The 23,789-nt window shown below is 29.3% G+C and overlaps 1 protein-coding gene across 6 annotated transcripts in view; it reads right to left on the bottom strand.

The window, feature by feature from the left end:
* LOC114124360 (protein Shroom) overlaps nucleotides 1–16,277 on the bottom strand; it is a 165,957-nt gene extending 149,680 nt beyond the window's left edge. For 5 of the 6 annotated variants that reach the window (XM_050201363.1, XM_050201366.1, XM_050201367.1 and 2 more), the window contains exon 1: nucleotides 15,952–16,276. In XM_050201363.1, the coding sequence (XP_050057320.1) occupies nucleotides 15,952–16,004 (53 nt within the window). In that variant the 5' untranslated portion in view covers nucleotides 16,005–16,276. Of the gene's footprint in view, nucleotides 1–15,951 lie in introns of all 6 variants that reach the window. The other variant, XM_050201364.1, reaches the window with a different exon arrangement.
* Nucleotides 16,278–23,789: the final 7,512 nt, after the last annotated feature.

Raw genomic sequence — 23,789 nt, 5'->3', positions numbered from 1 at the left:
ATGCATTGGGATAAACTAAACAATTACAACAACGCACGTTTACCTAATATAATCGGCCATATGATTCCTTTAAAATTGTAAATGCATTTAGAACGGGGAGTAGCGGGGAACACGACTGTATTAAATTACGTAAAGTAATTACAGTGGGTTTGAGATAAGCAAAAGAGGTGAAAGTGATTTTGGGATTTCGACGTGATGAGGAGATGTAAACGAAATTATTTAAACTAGTCCCCCCAAAATAAATATATTAGCTGAATATATAATAGATAATAGAATCGAATATGCCACCATTGATGCGAGGATCATGAGGATTTTCTAATGAGTGCCTTTTTAATAATTATAAATAATGATGATCAATATGGTTTCAAAAGATTTTGAATGCAACACGATTTATTCAGAAATTAATTATACGTTATCACTATACCAATTTTCCAAAATATGAACCTAATAACTGTTGTAGAAATGTGAAATTTAGAAAACGACATTTATGTTATACTTTTATATAATATACCTATTAATTCGTATATACAGATTATAGATACATCATACACCCTGTATAAACTTTTTTCGATTCTGACGGAATATTCAGCGATTTAGTGTCTAATACAAAATGTATGTTCATCAAAGCGTTGAAAAAATGTTTGAAAAAAAAATGTCAACAATATTTCGCAAAGTATACGCATAGTACCACGATAATATATAGTGGTTAAGTTACATACATTAAATTTGATACGCGCGACCGAGTTTTAACGGAAACAATTCGGATTCGTCTAACTTTTTCCCGTGCATACAGCGACCAGTCTCTATATGGTAAGTTAGTATGCGTTGTGACCCGCACACAATATTTGCATATACTATCTTAAGTCTAAACAGTTCATATAGGTTCACGTATAGTAGCCGTTTATATAATATGCACATTCGATAACTGGACAGTGGATAGGTACTGATAAACTGTTACGAAAACGGTAGCGGCGTTTACTTTTGACCCGCTACGAAAAACCGTACCACCTATTATATAGGTGTATACACGCACCTAATACTAATCTGATGATATTTCACGGCACTTAGTAGAATACTACAGCCTACAGGAGTATAGGATGTAAATGTATCGTATCGTTATTCGTTATACCCTATATTGTGTACTATATATTAGTCGATGGAGCGTTACGCCCTCTGAATGTCGTAATAAAATAATAAATGAAGGATATAGTGTTACGATATTTTAATATTATGTTCAGGTATTTCCGTTCAAGAAAGATATCGCGATATCGCTTTTTATGTGTGGTTAAACTATCCGCGCGACTGACCGTAACCATCCAATATGCTAATATCGAAACCATTATAATATCATATTTGTCATTGTCAATAATCGTTCTCATCAGTCATTGTATTTTATAATATTTCAATGTAATAAAATATATACATCATATTTACGGTAGCTTTTATGCACGTGCGTTGTGTAGTAGACAACACGCTATAGACTCGACAATAAAAACAAACAAATCCGGTCAGTATCCGATTTGCGGCGAGCAACTCCTACAATAATAATAATTATATGATATCCACCTCTTCCTCCTCCATAACGATGTTCAATATAATATTTTGGCAACGAGTTACCGAATAAACCGGTCCGCTGATCCAAAGACGTGAGTACACTAAAATAATAATAATATTAATCGTTCGGGGGTGGGCAGTGGAAGTATAGAAGAGTTCAGAAAATAGAATTGACGGAAGGGGAAACTTATCAGATGCAGGTTCCGACGTTGCCAAAGTCTAGTGGCCATTTATCACTGACAAACTGCGGGTCACGACCGCGGCTGTACATACTACATATACAGGGTTGACGGAGAGTGGGTGACTACCACCAAGTTCAACAACACGGTGCGCGCAAACGTAGAGCAAAAATGTCTAATACATACCATAATAATATTATACTATAAAATATATATAGTACCTATATGTATCATATATGCACTGTACGTAGGTACCTATTATATTATTTAAATCCTTCTATACGAGTCACTGTACAGATCATCGATAGTGTTTACTATAATTATTACAATAGAATACGACTAATTAATAAGTACACAATATTATGCACAATATCCAAGGTAGTATACCACCTTATCCTTTGCTGTGTAATTGTCAAAGTAGGTTTATATATATATATATTTAAACTCGATTTATCATTTTTACAAAGTTCGAGTATGAATTTTTTCATTATAACAGTTCCATATTAATAAATAGTAACAATATTTATAGATAAATTCCAACTACTTATTTTCAGTTTTAACTTTGTATACAAAGAGTATTTAAAATTTTGAACAAAAATATAAGAAATGTTTATATAAGTATTTACAATAAAATGTAATTATTTTTAAACCCGAGTTATGACCTAGTTTAAAATTTAAAATATAAATCAATATCAATATAAATTATAAAAGAAAACAATTACTCTACCAAAATGGCGAAATCGAATACGAAATATAAATTCTAGTATTCAATTATTGTCTTTTTACTTTTTTACTCTCACTATCGTTCACTGTATCCAAACCACAACTGAAATACTAAACAGTATGAATAAGATAATTTAGTATAAAATATAATACAATATAATAAATGAAATGTTCTAATAAAAATAAAAACTATACACACTTGTTTTTAATATTTATACGCGTAAATGCTAATAAATTGAAATTAATGCATTTTAAAGTTTCAACAATCTAAAAAATATTTGTCTCTCCAACACGCAACAATTATTTTCAGCAATAATTTATAGATAATAATATCAATTAATCAGTTTTTCTGTGGGGTACGGGGTATGGGTACTCGATGTAAAAGTATTCGAAACTGCTTTCCTTTAAGTACTAATTGGCCGTTATTATTATAATATGTTTACATTGTGCGATATGTGTATAGATACTGTAAATACTTATATTATTAATGTTATGTTGACTTATTCTATATAATGTCGGCCATTGATTGTGGGTCGTGTGGCTACGTTTATAAAAATATGTACAAATATAAACATATGCCCCTAATGGATTTTTATGGTTCAGCGATTATAATAACAATTTCTTAGATAGGTTAAATACGTAACGAATAAATCAAAAGTTCCTATACATCAGACTCTGGGCACGCTACTTACTATAGGATTATATCAAAAAACGATAAGGCAACAATTAAATAATTTATATCAAATAAATTATTGAATTATTATGTGAAGAAGCCATAGAGGATACGCGTTGCCGCATCCACCATTACTAACTATTTCAAAGTAAAAAAAAAAACCACTATTAAGTTTGTAATAGTCTTTTCGACATAATAATATTATACGCTAATAAACTGTATTCATTTTTAGGTACCTATAGTGTTATAAACACATTGTATAATATATTATATTATATTATTATAATACCATGATCCATAATGCAAAATGTGGACAGGGAAAAACAACCAGCCTGAGTTGGAATACTATTATAGCTACTACTGCTACTAGTTACTACCTACTTATATAAATACACACGACTATAAAATGCGACGTCTCGAAACGACCGAATTAAAATAAATGATATTCCATACATTATATTATTATTATATTATTATGCGAGAGACATGCGATCCATACGGATCGCGCGGATAAACTCAAACAGCCGGACGTCGCCGTTGCAGCCGGTATTACATCATATTAAACATATATTATATACCATAGTATCATAGTGGTCACAGCCGCCGTCCATCATTAAAATCGTTACTATCGTACTTGTCGTAGCGGCGTCGCGCGTCGCAGACGCGTATCCGCAGTCGGCGACGAGGCGGGTTGAACGGCCCAGGAAAGCAAGCGAGCGATTGACTTGTGTGTGTGTAGTGTGTACATAATTATGTGTGTTGTACTTTAGACGACGACTCTGCACTTTATTGGCAAAAAAGGGGGGAAGAAAAAAAGAAAACTGCTGCGCGTTACATCGTCGTAATATATAACATATATCATCCGGTCACGTATATATAGTATAATATTATGCGTATATTATTAAATTGTATAAAAGATCTTCACAGATGGAGAAGACCTCGGGATTTATGCAGCAGCATCCGTTGCGCTTTCGTCCGACCGCCCTTTGATTGCATAACGTGTATAGAATGTAAATGGCCATAATATATAATATATTATATAGGTTAATGCTTAAATTGTATTTATTTTAATATGGTATCATTATTTTTTATTTCTCTCGCGAATAATACGACGACCCACAATAGTTAGTAACTTGACAAAGGAGAACGAAATGGAAAACTTACCAGATTTATACTATATACAATATACAAATATATACTTAAACATTATTTTATTTTTTAAAGACTATGAAAGTGTAACAAATCAATATCCATTATATATGTTTTATGAGTAAAAATATTTTGAGTCATATACTTTATTTTTTTTTTTTAAGATTACCGATATACAATGCTATAATTCATATAGGTACATTAAGTATTTATATAGTTTTCGCGTAACCAAGCTTTCTATGAGGCTAAGAATGATTAAACCAATAGTCCTAAAAATTATTGGATCCAACTGCTTTAGCTTCATTAGGAAGAGGGAGGGGAGAATTTTATTTCCCGAACACATTCATTATTGTGAATTTGTGAAGGTAAATCGATAATAAAGACGTTGTTTTAACACGCAAATATTATGATTTATATTTCATAAAGTTTTATCAGTTTTTGGTTTTAAAATATAAAACCACGAATAATAAATAATATTTGACAGAATATATTTTTATACCCTATCACCGGCCATGAAAATAAAACTAGAACCGACACGTCATTACGGTTGACGTGATGGTTCTCCAACACAATAATATTATTATTATTGCACAGGTGAAACCCACACCTCGCCATCTCGTTGATTTCTGCAACCTACGCAGTACGACGCTTACCTAAATGGGTATATAACTGCCACCACAAAACACCTATCTCAACGTTATGATTACTACGCGACAAGAAGATATGTATCATAAATTACTATTACAGAGGTGCAGATAGTAGACCAAACAAGTAGTATTACAGAGATCGGATGATGTTTATGATTTTTCGCGTTATTATACTATCCCTGGCATTAATATTTTCATTTGCATATTTTTGCAATATTTTAAATATTTTTGTCATATTTTGAAATTATTAAAAATATTATGGTATTTTACATATTATTTTGATTCAGAAAATAAAAAAATATGTTTTAAGATAAAATGCTTAAAATCTTATTGTTGCTATAAAATTATGCAGGATATTATTATTTTAAATTATTTAAAAGTTTACTAGAAATTAAAGGTTTTTAAAAAAATAAATATATTATATATTTCAAATGCATAAATTGTTAAACATTTTTAGCACATACACAGTATACATACACATTTCAGATTTTCAATCCAGCCATAACGGATAAGTTGTATACAGAGTAATTCATCAAGAATTCCGTTTTTTCTTTAATAGGGAATTTATTTAAATTTTGATTTTTAAAATTTTTAATATTTATTTGTTGATGTTGAAGTATTGATCTATTCAAATCAAAATTCGAATAAATAATTTCTGAGTAATTTAAATCAAGGATATGTAGTATACTTCAAAAATCTTAATAAAAATATATAATATTACGGATCTATAACTCACTAAAAAAAAACAATTTTTACAATTAATATATTATTCTCTTAAGTTTTCAAAGTATCTTATAGTATAAAAAAATCTAAGTTTAAAAATATGGTCTTTAATATAATTAAAATTCCAATATTCAGTATATGAATAAGTTTAATATTAAAGAAAAAATGGGGTTGAACACGCTTGGTGAATCATCCTGTATACATATAAATAAAATACTTTACACATGTAAACTACTGCTACAACCTGTAACAGCGACCACATCAAGTCGACTCACGATGTGTCGTTTTTTGACTACGCACAGTATTCACGCCCCGCACGAGCAGCCGATCGTAAACAGCGTCGGAACAATGCATCACTGGTCCACTGTAGCAACAAGTGTACCACAGAGCTCTAAGTGTTTCGTAAAATAATAATAACCACTGTGGAAATGAAAAGAAGAAAAGAAAAAAAATCAATTATAAGCTTAGCGAGAAAACTTATACAAACTAATAGTGCTTTACAGCCCATATTGCTTAATATATGACTCGAAAGGAAAATAAAAAAAAGAAAAAGTTAAAATTAAAACATTATTAAAATATAAATTTTATGAAATCATGATATATATATATTATATATATATAAATGGGTAAGTGGGTACCACTGTGCTGTACATTAGGTGCCGTGTGGATCAATATTATATATTATTGGAGTGTTAAATTTGAATCCATTGATAGGTATCATTGTATACGAAAAACGATTCTGAACGAAGATGATTTGTTAGCCTAGGATATAATTTTCAGTGGTTCGCAAAAAAGGTGGTTTTTGTTTTAATGGTTTGAATACACCAAAATTTAAGTTGTTTTATAATTGTTTTGACCTAAACTTGTATTAAATTTTCAACTCTTATAGCTACTTATACAAATATTTTTATGAATTATACCTACAAAATAATTTGCAAATATTCATGATTTTGATAAATTTTTGTCAATATTTGAACTTCAAATGCTAATAAAAAAAAATTGTGCCTATGTATTCTTATAATTTTTTAATCATTATAAGAATAACTTATAAGAAACTTTATGTTAAATTTTCAAGTATTTTTAATGGACCAAAAAAATGTTATCGACACTTCAAAAAAAAAATTCTCATAAAAATCGAAAATTTCAGTGATCTATAAATAACTTAAAAAAAGTCAAAAATTGTTGAAAATTTAACTGTATATAGATAATACTAACATAAACATTTGGGGGAAATTTTAAGTATTTACAGTGATTAGTTTTTTGAATTACAACAATATAAAAAAAGTCGATTTGGTCGAAAACTGGTTTTGCATGAAAATTCCCGTTTTTCTGTCATTTTTTTTGTTTTTTTTCAATTTTTTTGAAAACTGTTGGAAAATGTTTATCTTTTACCTCTATAATGCACCAAGGATATTCACTTTTCCATCGGAAACTACCCCCAAAGTTTGAAATTGAAGCATTATTTCGATTAGTTATGCTGTACACAGACACAAAAAAAAACACACATCATTGTAAAATCAATACATTCATCACTCCGTTCAGAATCTAAAACTAATTTTTTTTAAAATCACTGGATGATGGTAACGAAGCAAATAATCAACTTCCCCCATTAGGGCTTTATTTATAGTATTGTAATATTATATTATTGTACGCACATGATACAAAACTATGTCCAAACGAGCGCGTAATATAATAACATTACATTATTATGCGGTTCGGCCGGGCTAAATTTGCATTTGCATTACCATAAGGAACCAGTTCTGATAAGAAGTATATACCTATACATACTATACATATACCCGTGTATGCTCAGCCCGCGGGCACGACCATAAAACATGTGTTGCCATTGTTTTTGTCCGTTAGTATTTTTTTATCTGACGAGGACGAAAAAATATCGTTTAATGCGTATAAAATATACTCTGCCGTACATAAACCTTACCTATATGGACCTTTTTTCAGCCAGCCGGGAAAGGTCAGATACGCGTGATACGCGCAAACGGAGAAAGCACTATATATAATGTGTGTGTATTGTGCATAATATATTTATATTGTAATATAGGTACCGGTGCAGGTGGTCGTGAGACACGGCGAAAAAGGATGCACATCTCGAGGTAGATAGTCTATGTAGAGGTAGGTAAGTAGTCGCAATAATAGGCAGACCAGACGCGCGCGGTGTAACGGCGATTTTGTATAAACTTGACAGCATAATGCTCATCGCGCGATTCGAAACAGCTCGCCTCGAGTCTATCTATTCTATAACAGACGGGACTTAAGTCTATGGCGGAAAATCGTTCCTGTTTAACTTGCACACGAATATTATATTGCTTGTAGATGGTAGTAGATCCATTCAAGCACAATATATATTATATTATATACTTTTAGATTAATCATAAATTTATAACAATAATCAAAATCTATATATTCATCTATATATTACCCGCGGTAAAAAAATCGCATTACATTTAATTTTTCCGAAGAATGTTTTCTTGAATAATCATTACTATAATGGTTCGACTCTCTCAAAATTAGTGTAGAAAAAACTCAATTGGTTTAAAATTTAAAATGAAAAAGAAAATCCTCAATGACATTCGAGTTGATTTCTAAAGACATTTCAAAGTGTTAATGATTATTTTAGTAAATGTCATGAATTACGAGTATGATCAATTTAAATGATAGTGCAATGCAACAAAGATTATTATTTTTTAATTTAAGTTTTAACTATTACTTTAGAACAATACGAATCCTGTACTTTCTCCTGACTATCTAGGTATTTGTAAAATACAAAGATAATTATTTATATATATTATAATATTTTTAATGTTATTACTTAATTACATAATTACATAATTACACATATTAATTATTATTAACATGTAAATAATACATTTTAATGTAAATTACTTGTTGTCTCAATTTGTTCACTTCTCTATGATATTAATGGTTATTGCTAGATTTCAGTTATTCAATTATTCAATACGTCTATCCCCGTAAGGTTAGGTTTTAATTTTTAAAGTTTTAATATTCCAATATGGTTAAAAATAATTTGAAAATATTCATTGAAGTATATTTTCTATGATGTCTTATGTTTTACATATCATAACAAAACACATACCATTTAAATACTTAATATATAAAAAAGTATTGTAAACTTTATACATTTTAAATAATGATGATACTAATATGTATTAAAATTATTATCATTAACAAATGACTCTATATATTATACTTCATAGTTTAGTGTAATTTCATGTTTTAAAAATGTCTGATTTGATCGCTAATAAGTCAAAGTGAATTAGTGTAATAATACATGTAAATAATAATGAATAAATTAACAATATTCGGACGTAAGTATTCGTTGAGAGTCAGATTCAGATTACCGATATTAAGAAATTAAAAAACGAAAAAAAATACAATATAGTTTAAGTTCACAAATGCGAGTTTCTACGTTCAAGCTAATAGTACTTTAATCGGTATATTTCCTATATTATTTTTCACAAATCCCACAAATCACAAGTCATTATATTTTTGTTTTTCTTCATTTTGTAAATGATATATTTTTATTTCGTATCTTTCTATATTATGATAAAAATAATACATGCATTATGCTAGATATAACTGTGCCATAATAAATACATAAATTTCTCGAGTTTTTATTTCTTTTTTCTTTGTACATCTTATACTCTTCTATTAAATATAATCACTTTAACACTCAAATGTTTTCTGTTTCACATATAATATTATCACTATATTATATTCAAACCTTATATACATATATATGTGCATAATTTCCCACAACAACGTATTATTCCGTATTGTTTACATTTTTTCGAAACTGAAGACACTGTAATAGGCACATCGGACTATACACTTGCGCGAGTGTATATGTATATTATTATTTTATAATATTGTATAGATACATTTACGCGTTTCTTCTGCAGGCTCAGCGGTTCTGTCAATCGTCTAAATCGCATCGATTACCGGAGATGTCCATTTTAATGCCTATATAGACGTCCGCACTTAAGCGTAACCGTTACATATTTAGTATGTTATAGTACAAAGATAATGCCTATGAAACGCTACAAGTTTTTTTTTTTAGAAACTCAGCCATCAGAATAAAATAATTTGCCTGCCTGCTATGAATATCATCAAGTTAGTGCAATATAGCTGCTGCAGTCGTTCATATTGCTTTTAGACAGTATCTTTATTTCTTTAAATGTATTATACAGGTATATATATATATTATACGATTATATTATATTATATACGTGATCTACAGACACATTTGTGGCAGGTCGGCTTGTCCATACATTCATATTATATAACTGTATAACTACCCACGCCCGTAAATTATCATCTCGTTATAATCTAAAAAATAATACAGAAAACTTTGTGTGTATATTATATTATAAATAACAAAAGCACGCAGATGAAAAATGCTAATATTTTAATATTTACTTATTAACCGATCTATATTTACATAAAAAGCATAATACATAATATGATATGTTTATATGTAAAATACTTGTGTTTATACCACTTCGAACAAAAAATATTGGTCAAACAACCCTCACGAATTATTATTACGAATTTCGTTAACATCACTTTTTTAAAGTAAGTCTTCAACCTAGCTATTATTCGAGGAAAAGTTCCGTGCAGAGACGTATTTAGAAATTTTGCGCCTCAGGTTATCTGAGTGCCATTTTTTTTTTATCACCCAAATGACCTAGGTACTGTATTATATCAAAATGCTCTCCAAAATTTACCGCCCCCCCCCCCCCCCCCCCCTAAACACATCATTGGTTCCGTGATCGTTAAAGCTTTTTGAACCTCAATAAAGCTGAATGATGATTTTTGATCTTCAACTCCAAGATCTTTTAGCTACATAATAAATATATTCGTTGCTAATATGTAGATATCAATCGAGTCAATATAAATAAAATAATCATTTCACTTTGAAAAATTATGTACAGTGAAATAAAATAATTTCCCTCTCTTTTCAATCTCATCACACGTATAATCAATGCAGTTTCGCTTAATGTACGGAAATATATATGCTCGACTTGCCGTAAAAAATGTTGGAGACCTCTGCTTCAAAACGATAAGCAACGACTTCTGTAGCCTGCAGGTCAGATTGGAGTCCATACACATTATTATCTTTATTATTATTATTATACGCAGTGATGACACGTTCATATAAAATATAAATCATAATTTAAACTGCAGTCAACGCGATAACGAACGTATATGACACGAGACTATACCAGATAATATACTATATATATGCCATATACGGCTATATATTAAACAACATAAACATAAGCTATACTGCGGAGCGCGTATAAAGTTTACCGTATACCTACAACCATACGTATTATAGGCGTAGCATTTTTAAAAGAAAAAATCTCGACGCAAATAGTGACCGTTTTGCGCTCGTGTTTCGCAAAGTCGATGCAAACCCGATAGGCCGCACATTTCTCGCGCACGGTAGTCTTCTGCAGCTGTATATTACCGCCGACCGGGTCAACGGACTGGTAAGTTATAAAGGTATAAGTGTGTGTGTGTGATGCTGACTAAGCGGAACCAGGGCCCGGGTGTAAATAATTACGAGCGCTCACGCGGATCCGTGCATGTACATTATATATTTATATAATACATTATTTGCGCACAATATCTGGTAAAATTCAAAATTTACATAAAATATCACAACACGAGGAAGACGTTTTACTCGCGGTTTTAAAAATTCAAATCCTTCCCCTCACTCACCACGTTATCCATCCCCTCCCCCAAAAAAATCAACCACTGCACGTATATTTATTTAAAACCAAACGACTCGAAATATATATTATTATGTATATATTATTATTTAGAAAGACCGCGACAACCACGGCAGACACGATCTTTACCGTTACCGCGAGACATGAGCGAGAGACACGTCCATATATTATTATTGTATTATTTATATATATACATATATATGTATACACACACACGCGCGCATATATATATTGTTTGGATAACGTTTAAGCAGACCACGTTTTATCCGAAAGGTACCTAATTGAAATGTTCTTTGTTCGCATTTTACGTTTACAACACATAAACTACGAGAATTATTGCAGAGAATCGGCAAACGTCATTTATGAACATGTATAATACAAGTATACAAATACAACATAATATTCTATGTATAGTAGACACCTACACAATATACAAACGTAGATCACAGTATCATAGTGTTAAAAACGAAATAATTCTCACCAAAGTTAATAGTATAATATGCCTACAACCAAGTTTATTTTTAATTAGGTATATACGTTGATATAAGTCATAATAAGTAATAATTCATATAATAATTTAATTTAAGAAAATAATACGTATTTACAGATCAATAATCAAAATATATGTTGCAAAAAAAAATTAAACATTAATGAGTAATAATAATACATTATATGCGTGACTAAAAAATGTATAGTATTTAGGTAGGTATATGTCAACAAATAAGAAAAACATAAGACTCAATAAGACTCAAAGTAATAAAATTTTTAAAATTTTAAAATTAATAAACCATGAAATGGGTAAACAGGCGTAATATGTAGTAGTATTAACTATTAAGTGTAAATAACTTACAAACATTGATTTTTATAAACACTTACAAACACTAATTTTTGTTATTTTATTTATCTGAACACTTTAAGTTTAACACATGGAAAACAAATCTGTTTATTTGGTTTCGCGTAGTAATTATCAATCAAGTTTTAAACTATGTAATTGCATAATATATTTTAGTTATAGATTTAAAACTTCGGTAACAAAAATTATAAGAAATAATAATTATAAGCATATGTATTAATCCTATATGTTATATCCTATGTCGGTCCTATATATCGTTATATACCCAAATTGAAATAAAATTTAAGATTTAATAAGATAAAATAACATGTTAAATAAAATAAAATTATATAATTTATTTTCTTTTTAGAACTAATTTATTTAAAACGTGAAGTGAAACCTCTTTTTTACTTCCTAATATAAATAAATTCACGACAACTTAGATTGTATGGAAATACGCATAAGGGAAACGAACGATCTTTACCGTTAGCACGTGACCATTCTGTTACATATGCCACATCAGGATCAAAGATCCACGGTTTGTGTTGATATCAGTATACGTCTATAATATATATGTATTTAATCATACTATTTATGCTAAACCAGTAAGTAATGTAAATCAATGAGTAGTGAGTATATGAATATAATATTATTATATAACAAAATCACCATTTATTATACTAGTGGGTACCTATTTAAATAAAAGACGTTATATCTTTTTAGTTTTTATGCCTTTAAAAATTCATTCTACTGATAAATAAATAAACATTATACAAAAAAGGGGCATCGTCACTCAAAAATCGTTTTATTTTGTTTCTAAAGTTTTTACGAAATAAATACAGGTACCTACACATCAAATATTTATTTAAAATTTTTTTGTGATGTCCAACGCGTATAATATAGGTAATTGTTTTTATTCACCTCTACTGCACAATAATTGTTAAGAACTGGGTGACTCGGTCATTATGGTAATTTGTTAACCGTTACTCTCAGGGGATGTATATATGGTTAATATAGTTAATAATCAAAAGTAGTGTTTTTATGCCCTATAAGTAAACAACTGAGACCTGAGGTCGTGATCGAAAAACTCGTTCGAAATAAATGGAATTATTTTATTTGTCGAATCCAAATTTAATTTTGCCGACAACAATCGTTTACAACACCGACGCCTTTTAAGTGCATACTGCATACATCAAACAAACGAAAAGAAAAAATAATAACTGAAAACCGGCTGCCGACAAGGACCAGTTTTAGGCACGTTCAAGCCATAACTGCACATTCGTGATTATATAAAATACACACAGGGTACCAATACAGACTACAAAATCTGCTGTATATATTCTATGTGGCAAGTTATAATAACTGATCAAAATGCTTTTCGATTTTTTTTTTTTTTAACATAACTGTACTACCTATGTATAATAAATGAAATGTTATAAAATGAAAATTGAAAAAAAATCAAATGTTTACGATTATTAATAAAAAACAAACCATTACAACAAATGAAATACTAGTTCTTTTATGAATAATAATAAAATTAAACAAACCAATTACGTACCAAGTACTTTAAAAGTTTAAAAGCTCATGATTTTTAAAAGTTATTTATTATGTCTAGAAAGAAAAAAAATGTAGGAAATTATCTTTTTACACAAAAATGGTTCTAGTTGTGTAAATGCTATAGTCTAAACATTTTAAATAATAATAATTTCATACGTGCTTAATAATTAATCAATTATAATAATATTTTTTTGTTTTTTTTTTTTTTTATTATATCTGGATAATTTTTCAAATTTCTAATATACCTAACCAATAAGGTATGTTCAATGGGTAATATATCTATATATTCATTATATATTTATATTATATGGGATGGATACTCGTGTGTGATGGTTTTACATATGGGCCTAACTGATCTAGTAATTGATTTGAGAAATATTATGAACGAACTTATTTTAAACAATCATAATAATAATGCTATAGACCGGATCTAGATGTCCATCGGAAAGCGAAAACCCTCAGTGCACGGTTGCCCCAAATCCGCCCGCAACGAAGGCATCATAATCACAGGTTCTACGGAACTAGCGAGTAGTCTAATTTACAAACTGTAACCTTAAACTTCATAGAACTCTGTTCGTTAAGTGATTTTCGTCGTCATTGTGCGTACACAAATGAGAATGTTCCCACGCGTCGGCGAAACTAAAGCCAATTACCGGGCCACGAAAAGACTGTGGATTGTTTTTTCTTCTTCGTCTTCGTCTTCTTCTTCCGCCGCCATGTCTTTCCTCTCTTGTGCGCGCGTTTCTTGTCCTTCGGCTCGTTTACAACAATGCCAGACAGTAAAAAATTTATCAGTATATGTATATATAATATATATACGAGTATATAATAAAAAATAACACACACGAGTGTGTAATTGAATGACTTGGGAAGTAAGGTAGCGCGATATTATTTTCGCATATTTAGTTATAGAAGATAGATCCGGACTTAATAGCGATAGCGATCTCTTGGGAAAACTTAATAAAATGGTCTCAGGTTTTCGAGTCATATAAGTTGTAACGGTGATGGCGAGTGCGCCCTCTCGCTCTGCGGGAGGAAAACGAATTCATTTCTAACTAGGGAGCACGTTTTATACACAAAAGACAAATAGAAATAAAAACAGTCTCGTATAAAAATATAGTTTAATATTTCTAACCCCGCTTGGTATTTTTCATACATAATAACAATTCAATAACTGAGTAACCGAGCGTTTGTCGGCACCCGAAGTCAACATAATAATATATTATATGCTATTGAAGTCTACCACGTATTGATATTTCGATACTTCGTATATACACGTAACAACAGTCTTTTATGTATCAGAGATCGTCGTATCAAATTTCTTCAATACAAAAATAATTCAGAGGGAGGATTGAAAAAAATATATATTTATTGAATCACCTCTATGGACACTGAAATTGTACGATAAACGCAAACAATTCGATTTAAAATGATAAATAAATACAAAATTCTTTAATCCGAGACACCAATAAAAGAATTAGGAATGCCCACTGTGTGTATAAAAGTAAACGATATCTTGTATTTCTAACTTTCTGACATCAAACAATTTAAACTCTTTCCGTGACGGTTTATAACTATATAATACATATTATTATATATACGTAACATGCATATATGTAATATAACATTATACAGAATGTTTTGTTATAATGGGCCGAGGGGCGACGATCATAAATCTTGTATTGCGTAAACAACTCACAATCGGGCGCAGGGTATTAAAAGGTCGATAACAATCTGCAGTGCAATGTAATGGTTGCAGGTCGGGAGAAAAAAAGAGTAAATCTTAACGAAAAGGTCAATCTCAACAGTAAGACGTCGATCGCGGGAGGGTGCCGATATACGCTACCCCTTATATATAACATATATTTATGTGTATATATATTAAATATATATATATAGGTATATCATATACATTATAGGTACCCGAAGACACGTACCCACTAGGACCACCCAGACCGAGTGCACTGCAATGCACACGATACAATAAATAATACAGTGGTTTTTCTCGATATCCTATTAATCCTCATTTGTTATGCGCAGTCTCGTACAAGCAAAACAAGCGAAGGAAAGAACTAAACATAATAAAATATTATATACTACTATAAGTAGAAAAAGCAAGGTGAAAATAACCCCTCCTGACCTCTGTTTGGGATCCTTGAGTCGAACACTGGACCGGGTCCTGCTGGAGAACATGGCGGACGCCACTATTTTTACCTTTTCAGCAACTCTCCGGACATGAGACTATGACGGCAAATTATTGTATGTTATACACACCGAAACGATATCACACGCATCACTTATATACACTTATTCTAAACATTTACATATAAAACACAAAAATACACTAACGACAAAATTATATTAATAATGCAAAAGTAGTGCTTTAAAGACTTAAACAAATCCGTATGCACACGTGCGCACTCGCACCGCACACGACAGGACGCTTAGTGTTCCGGCCAAGAACTGTCGGTGCGCCTTCACGGGAACCGGTTAAGCCGTGGAGGCGGCGGCGGCGGTAGTCCGGGGCAACGGAGCAACAAAAGACTGCGACGACGGTGCAGCATCACTCTTTACGCCCACTCTTGACGACCCGCACCACCGACCGTCGACGTAATTATTGTTATTATTATTATTATTTTTTCGTCTTTATTTCTGTGCGGTCAAGATGAGACATTGCAATGATCAGAATTTACGTATGGACGTTTCATTTTACTATAAATAATGTGTTTTTTTAGTTTAGTCTATTGAGCTCTTTCGTTGTCCTACAACTACAAAATTTAGACTGACCGTGTCAACTATACATCATATTATATAGGTAGTTTTAAAATAAATATTGAAAGTGTAACTCTAACAAATAACGATAAATGTAGGTAATATATTATTATCATATAGGTGCATAATATTATAAATACAATCTGGACTATTTGGTATATTAGTAAATGCTATACGCATTTACACGAGTTTTCTCTCTTCGGCTTAACAATTTTATTATTTTTTAATTAATTATTCAAATCATATTTAAATAATTCATATTTATGTAAAAAAAAAAAATAAAAAAAAATAATAATTTGTATAAGCATTTAATTGAAATTGAAATATCAAATACAATTTTTCATTTCTACAGTTTTATTCGAATGTTTGGTCCATACAATTTTTTTTTTTGCATAAACAACTTTTAAATAATAATTGTATGGTATTTTACATCTGAGAAAATTACATTAAAACTATATTTCTTAAATGTTCAAATATTACTTAATTATTTTAATATTATATCACCATGAAGCTTTTATATAACGGTCAGGTTAGCTTTGAGTTGTATTCATATTTTAAAATATAACCTTTTTAGTTTTTAAATTAATTTTACTTTTAATTTATCAGTTAGTATAGAAGCTTCTTAGATCACGTCTTTATGATGTTCACAAAATGTGTGAAAACTACATAAAGGAGACTCGCGATTTTTAAATAATCAATATAAGATATTTTATCATTTGGATTTTTCTTTAATTTTTAGTTGTTTTAATATTCAATCAAACAATTGTTTTGTTATTGGGTTATGATTAAAACGACTCGTATAAAGTCATATTGTCATTTAACTATAAGAATCTACATTAAAATATTTATACAAATTCCGTACTCCGATATCGTTATAACAGACTATATAATATTTTAAAATGTAAGCATGTATACGGTAAATAGTTGTTTTAATGCTACTAGTCAAAACTACATATTAAACATTACACAGTTAAGTTTGTTAATTATTTATGAAAATTTAAAATGAATATCAATAATATAAGCTTTTTTAAATAAGTACATTGGCTGCGAGGATATAAATTATTAGGTTCAATTGTTTTAGTAATATTAATCATTTATTATTTTGCATTTTCAGTGTTCAAAAGTTATACTAAGAATACTGATTAGATTATTCTTTATAGAATTTAGGAACTTCTATATTTGTTCTGAAGTTATACATAAAAAGATTTACAGTAAGTTTCAAACTTTATTTACATAATTTTAATTAAGAATCACTTTATTGTATGTCTCTTATTGTTTCCTATATGCTAGCAAGTTATCAAAATTTATGTTTTTAATGGATTTTTTTTCAATGTGTTAAACTTCCAACATATTATTTAAAAACTGAAATATCCAGAATATAGGATTGGATTTTGGCTTGATTTGATTTGTTATTCTACCAACTAAATAAGAATGACAAGCAAATTTAACAAAATTCCATTAGGTACGTAACATATGGAATAACGATCATTAAGTTACTATCAACTAATAAATTGTTATTTTTATCCAACAAGAGCCAACAAACAAGCCCAAATATCAAAATAAGCTGAAACACTATGGTATGCGTTCTGGTATCTGGATCCTTATTCGCTTCTGTTTAAATGAAACACATGGTGCTTTATATTCGGATAAATTCGAAGTATTAAAATACTTAGTATAGAATACTAAACCATATAATATAGACGAATGCGTGTTATAGTAAGCTTTATATTTTGCTAGCTTTCGTCTACATGGTGGACACATTTGTATTATCAACCATATCTCATGTTATGTTTATTCATTACACAAATTTTATACTAACAATACAATTATATCATTTTTTTTTTCATTTACCTAATTTATTTTCTTATTTTATTTTTGGGAGACATTGGTTTGCTATAGGTAAACAAGTGGACACATAAATCTATCATAATTATGTTTTTAGGTCAAAATATGAAGTATTGATTCATTTTTAATTTCCTTTTAGTCTTATTGTAATAATAAATTCTATAATAATTTATAATAGGTACATAATGAATTCCCATTATTACCAAGAGATATATATCTATGTCACAATATATTGTGCTGTAGGGCAAAGTGTTAAAATTGTATTTTATTAAAAAAAAAAAACATAAAACATAATCCTAATACTAACCAATTATTAAATATTTATAATATAATTAATTATGATGACCATTAATGCCTATTATCATATTGTGCTGTGTCGGTGTGTCATATTATATACCCACTTAGGTACTGCTTAGGATAAACTGCAATTGATATAAAAGTAGAATTTATGTGTCTATACTATGTATTATAAAATATTATACTATATTTACAGTAGGTATATTATAAAATATAACCGGTTATTTTGGCCGCCTAAGGACTAATAAATACATTTGACTAATTGACTGATACAATATTTAAAATAAAATATCTGTATAAAATAGTAGCATTCCTGTTATTGGAGCTCTTTAACGTTTTTAATTCTATTGTGTCTGATGGAAAAACATCAAAGTCAACAAAATCAGAAAAATTTACTCATAAATAAGACTTAAACGCTCACACTATTGTTTTACGTATACTATTACTGATAAATAATATATTCTGCATCGACAAAAAAATAAAACACTTGATGAGTGTGTAATCCACAATTTTATACCTACGTAAATGTCCATAAAGAAGAAATGAACTATTTGGACAACACAATAAATTAAGAATAAGTCAGTCATTCTGACACGCAGATTTTCAAGTTATTATTGTTACGATTTAAAGAAACTCAGTGTTCAAAACAAAAGATGTTTTATCGTTTCTATACGAGTATGGAAAATACTGCTATGTAACTACCACTGTACTAAAGTATATTATACAATACAACATATTGCACCAAAAATTACTAAACAAAGTCGACATGTAGGTATAGGCAATTACATCTTCTTCCATTTTAAATAATATGCAATGTCAACTACACGCGTCACCAGGTACATGGTCGTATATTATAACATTGCAATTTGTTTCAGTTTGACACAGTGTTTCTAATTTTTTTCATATGAAATCCTGTTAAAGCCAAGGGTGTATATTATTATTATTTCCCCTCTTAGAGACATTTTTTTTTAAAGAATTTTTACTTTAATATTTTCTTTTATCTATAATAGGTACCTACTTACTATCATATTTAGTAAATGATAAATCTTTATTACCAGCCTGCAATTATAATATAGCATACATTTTTCAATTTATCCCCCCCCTGTGTCATACATATTACATTTACGTAAATATATTATACATTATATACATATTCGTGGGCCGTGGCTATACATATAATATTATATACCATCCGACTTCATTACTTTATTGGCTTATGACGGTATACCACCTTTGTCTTGTAACTCGCAATAAACTACTCCCTCTCCCCAAATGACATATCAAGTGATTTCTATTTACAATCGTGATTCATGATTAATAATGAAACGTATGATTCTATAAAAGATCTACTATCTGCAATCTCTGAATGGATTTAATCTTATTGGTATCGACAAAACAATTCAACTAGATTTTATTTTTTAATTCATAACTGACGTAAATATATATATATCACATAGAAGCGCCAAGCGCATATGGTCGTACGATATGAGAAAAAAATGAGTATAATGATTAATAATTTGTCGGTTACATGCTGTAAAATGCATCTGTTAATTTTATTGTACACTTCCTTCAGGTATACAGTGATTATCTAAAATCACTCTAGGTTTATTGTTCTATACATATATTCATTGTTTTAATCATTATTCGCATTTACAATATTTTACCAGATGTTATAGTTGTTAATTTTATATTCTTTATAAACCTATTAAAATATATTTTTAATTAAAAATTATATTATTATAATCTATAATATAATATATTATGAATGTGTAGACTAGTCACTAGCTACCACCCGCTAATTCTAATCGATCCTAATCGTGCAACACCGAATACAATTATTTATTGTTTCAGTCGTATGATTAAATGATTGAAATCGATTAATATTTGATAGGAAATGCATAGGTACCAGTAATACTTGGATTTGATATAAGTATTTATAATATTATATTATAAATGTACAATAATACTCGTATTATAGTAGCCTTGTCTCTGTGTAAAACTCACACTTCGTATCATAATTCATTGGTTGTCGAAAAACTCAAACTTATTCAAATATAATATTTCATATTATAGGTACAAAACATAATAATAATTCACTCGAGTTCCCGTTTATATCCCACCCATTTCTCCGATCTTTGGATTTAAAATAATACGATATTTACCGCGTATCTGACAACGACGAAGACGGCGTGTACCGACAACCGACATGTACGGCGTAAGCGCTGTTATTGTAATTTTCGTTTTAACGTGTTCATAAATAATTTACAGTCGTTCGGTAAAATGCGCGTGTTATGCGACTTCGTATAAGTATCTACATTGCATGTATAATATAAGTAATATATTTCTCGCCGTTTACCGTCACACGCTGCGCATTAATCCGGCCAGTCGAAAACTATAGATGTCTGCGAGAAAACTGTCTGGGAATCTCGTGCAACAGGGTACATCGCTATACATACATTATCAGAATTATAATCGTACAAATCCAAACCATGAACTATTTACTATACACTATACAAGTGAAATGGTTTAAATACGTGTTTGGTGTAATATGGCGTGTTATTAAAGCAATATATAGAATACAAAATATGAATATGATAATAAAATAGTAATTTCGGATCTAGTTTTAAATTTTTCAACTGTCTGTACTTGTTCTTTGAGATTTTTGGGTTTTATACACAAACCGTTTGGTTTTATTGTAATTTGTATACGTATGTCCATTGATGACGATTTTATAAATGCATACCTACTAAACGTATACCTATCGTATATGTACAACCCGTGAGTTTTCATAATTCTTTAAAGTATTTTTTTTATACATATTTAAACACAATATTGTGCATATGTTATAATTAATACATTATAAATTGTATTATAATATGGAGGTAATATCGACTTTTGAGTTATATACCTGATGAAATATAATATCTATTCATAGATGGACGCTATCAATTGTCCACGTGATAAATTAACAAAATTTTAATATTATACATATATGGGGCTTGCCGATCATGAATATTAAATATTTAGATATATTTAAGATGTATTATACTGTATTCTTTACATACGTATTATAGGTTAGGTTAGAAACAAAATTATATGAAAAATGGGACAATAGACATGTTTTTATTTCATATAAATTACAATATACCCTATGAGTTTATTATTTTTTTGTTTTATGTAGATAATAAGAAATATAATTTGAATCATTTGAATAAGTCAACAAATAAATTAGTAATAATAATATCAAAAAATAAAGCCGTAATATGAGAATAAATTACATAGCCACATAGGTAACAGGTAAGTAGATTAATATAAGTTTATATTTTTATTTTTAACTAAGACTGTATGCGTATATTTTTTAATTGGTGAACATATCAATTAGTTGTTATCTATATAGCCATATAGGTACACTTCCGTGAACAAGACCGTCAAACAATTAAATTTGTTACTATAAGTTATAAATTATTATCATTGTAACAACCTAAATACCAACAGATTCCATCATCTAATCGTCATTTAGGATGATCTAGTATATAGAAAATTGAGAACACGATATTATTATATCGTTGATATTTCGAGAGTAAGACAAACAGAAACTATAGAGAGTGTGAGTGCTGTACAACCTGCTGACATCCGGAGCGGGATTACGACGCGGTGCGTCGGGGACACTTAAAGAAAACGTGCGTCCTTCAAGCGACCTCAAAATACCTACAACAGCAGAACTAATATAATTATATACAACGTCGCGACAAACCAGTAAAATAATAATAACAATTGAATCCCTAAAAAAAGTCAAGTAAATTCCATTGAGATATTTTTTTCCATATTTTTGTTCTGCCATATTATACGATATACCTATTATAGCTTATGTCGAACAAACGAGTCATAAAACAATTTGTGTAATTGTGCATACGTATTACGTGATGATGCAGACCCAAATAATGCAAGAAAATATCCATGCACCCGTGAGTAAAGGAAAATATTCTTGACTAAGTTTAATATAGTGTAAATTATAACATATTGGTATTATTGTATTATAGTGGGAACTACCTATTATCCAAATAGGTCTAACCGTCTGCGGGACAATAGCTATAGCTAGCTTTTCACGGATAAATTAATAAGAAATTAATACATATTATTTTTCAGAATGAAAAAAAATCTGTATACAATATTTAAGTTTCAAACAATATTAATCTTGTCGATTTACCTTCTTAAAATATCGTTGATCAGATTGAATTGTACAAAAAGAATAAGTCATATACAAATATAAATATAATTTAATCAAAATACTCAATAATAATACTTTATTTAATAGTAAACTAGCTGAATTACCAGGTTTGTCGGTGTGCAGTTTTTATCTTCCCTAAATGAACATACATAATTGTGTTTTAAAGAAGAAAAACATTTATTAAAAAAACCCCATTAAATTATTTAAATAACACACTAAAAACCGTAACCTTTAAATACAATACCCCTTTCCTTTACCTCCCCTCAGACAAAAAAAAAATGAAAAATTAGAGTACCAGATGACATTCAGGAGGGCATTTAAACAACTGTGAAAAAGAATTGAAAAAAGTTTAATAGTATCGTCATAAAATTGGAACATTAAAAAGGCCAGTTATTTTTTATATGTATAATAAATTAAAGAAAAATATATTTAGCTATAGATGAAATTTAGAATAATAAAAGATAAACAATATTACATTAAGCAATTTTGTACATTAAGTTAGGAGTAAAAATATCTTAAAATTTTAAAAATCTGAGTAAATGATATGAAATTTAAAATTAAACAAAAAGTACTGTTACACATGACGTGTTATACAAACTATCTATTCTTATTATAATACTTGAAACTTAAATGACAAACCTGTAGTGGGCTTTAATAGTCTAGTACCTACTATGTATAATGTAGGAGTATCATATTATACAAAATGATTTATCATCATGCTCTCCCCATTTCTTCTTTTTTAATAATGCAGTTATTCGAAATCAGATTTTTGAAAAAAAAAAACACTAAAAAATTTTAATTTAAAATTTTTGAGATTTTTTTGTACTTAAGAAATG

Source organism: Aphis gossypii, chromosome 2, assembly GCF_020184175.1.
Source record: "Aphis gossypii isolate Hap1 chromosome 2, ASM2018417v2, whole genome shotgun sequence".
In the NCBI taxonomy this organism is placed as follows: domain Eukaryota; kingdom Metazoa; phylum Arthropoda; class Insecta; order Hemiptera; family Aphididae; genus Aphis; species Aphis gossypii.
The sequence above is the reverse complement of the archived record's forward strand: the minus strand, read 5'-3'. Positions and strand labels throughout refer to the sequence as shown.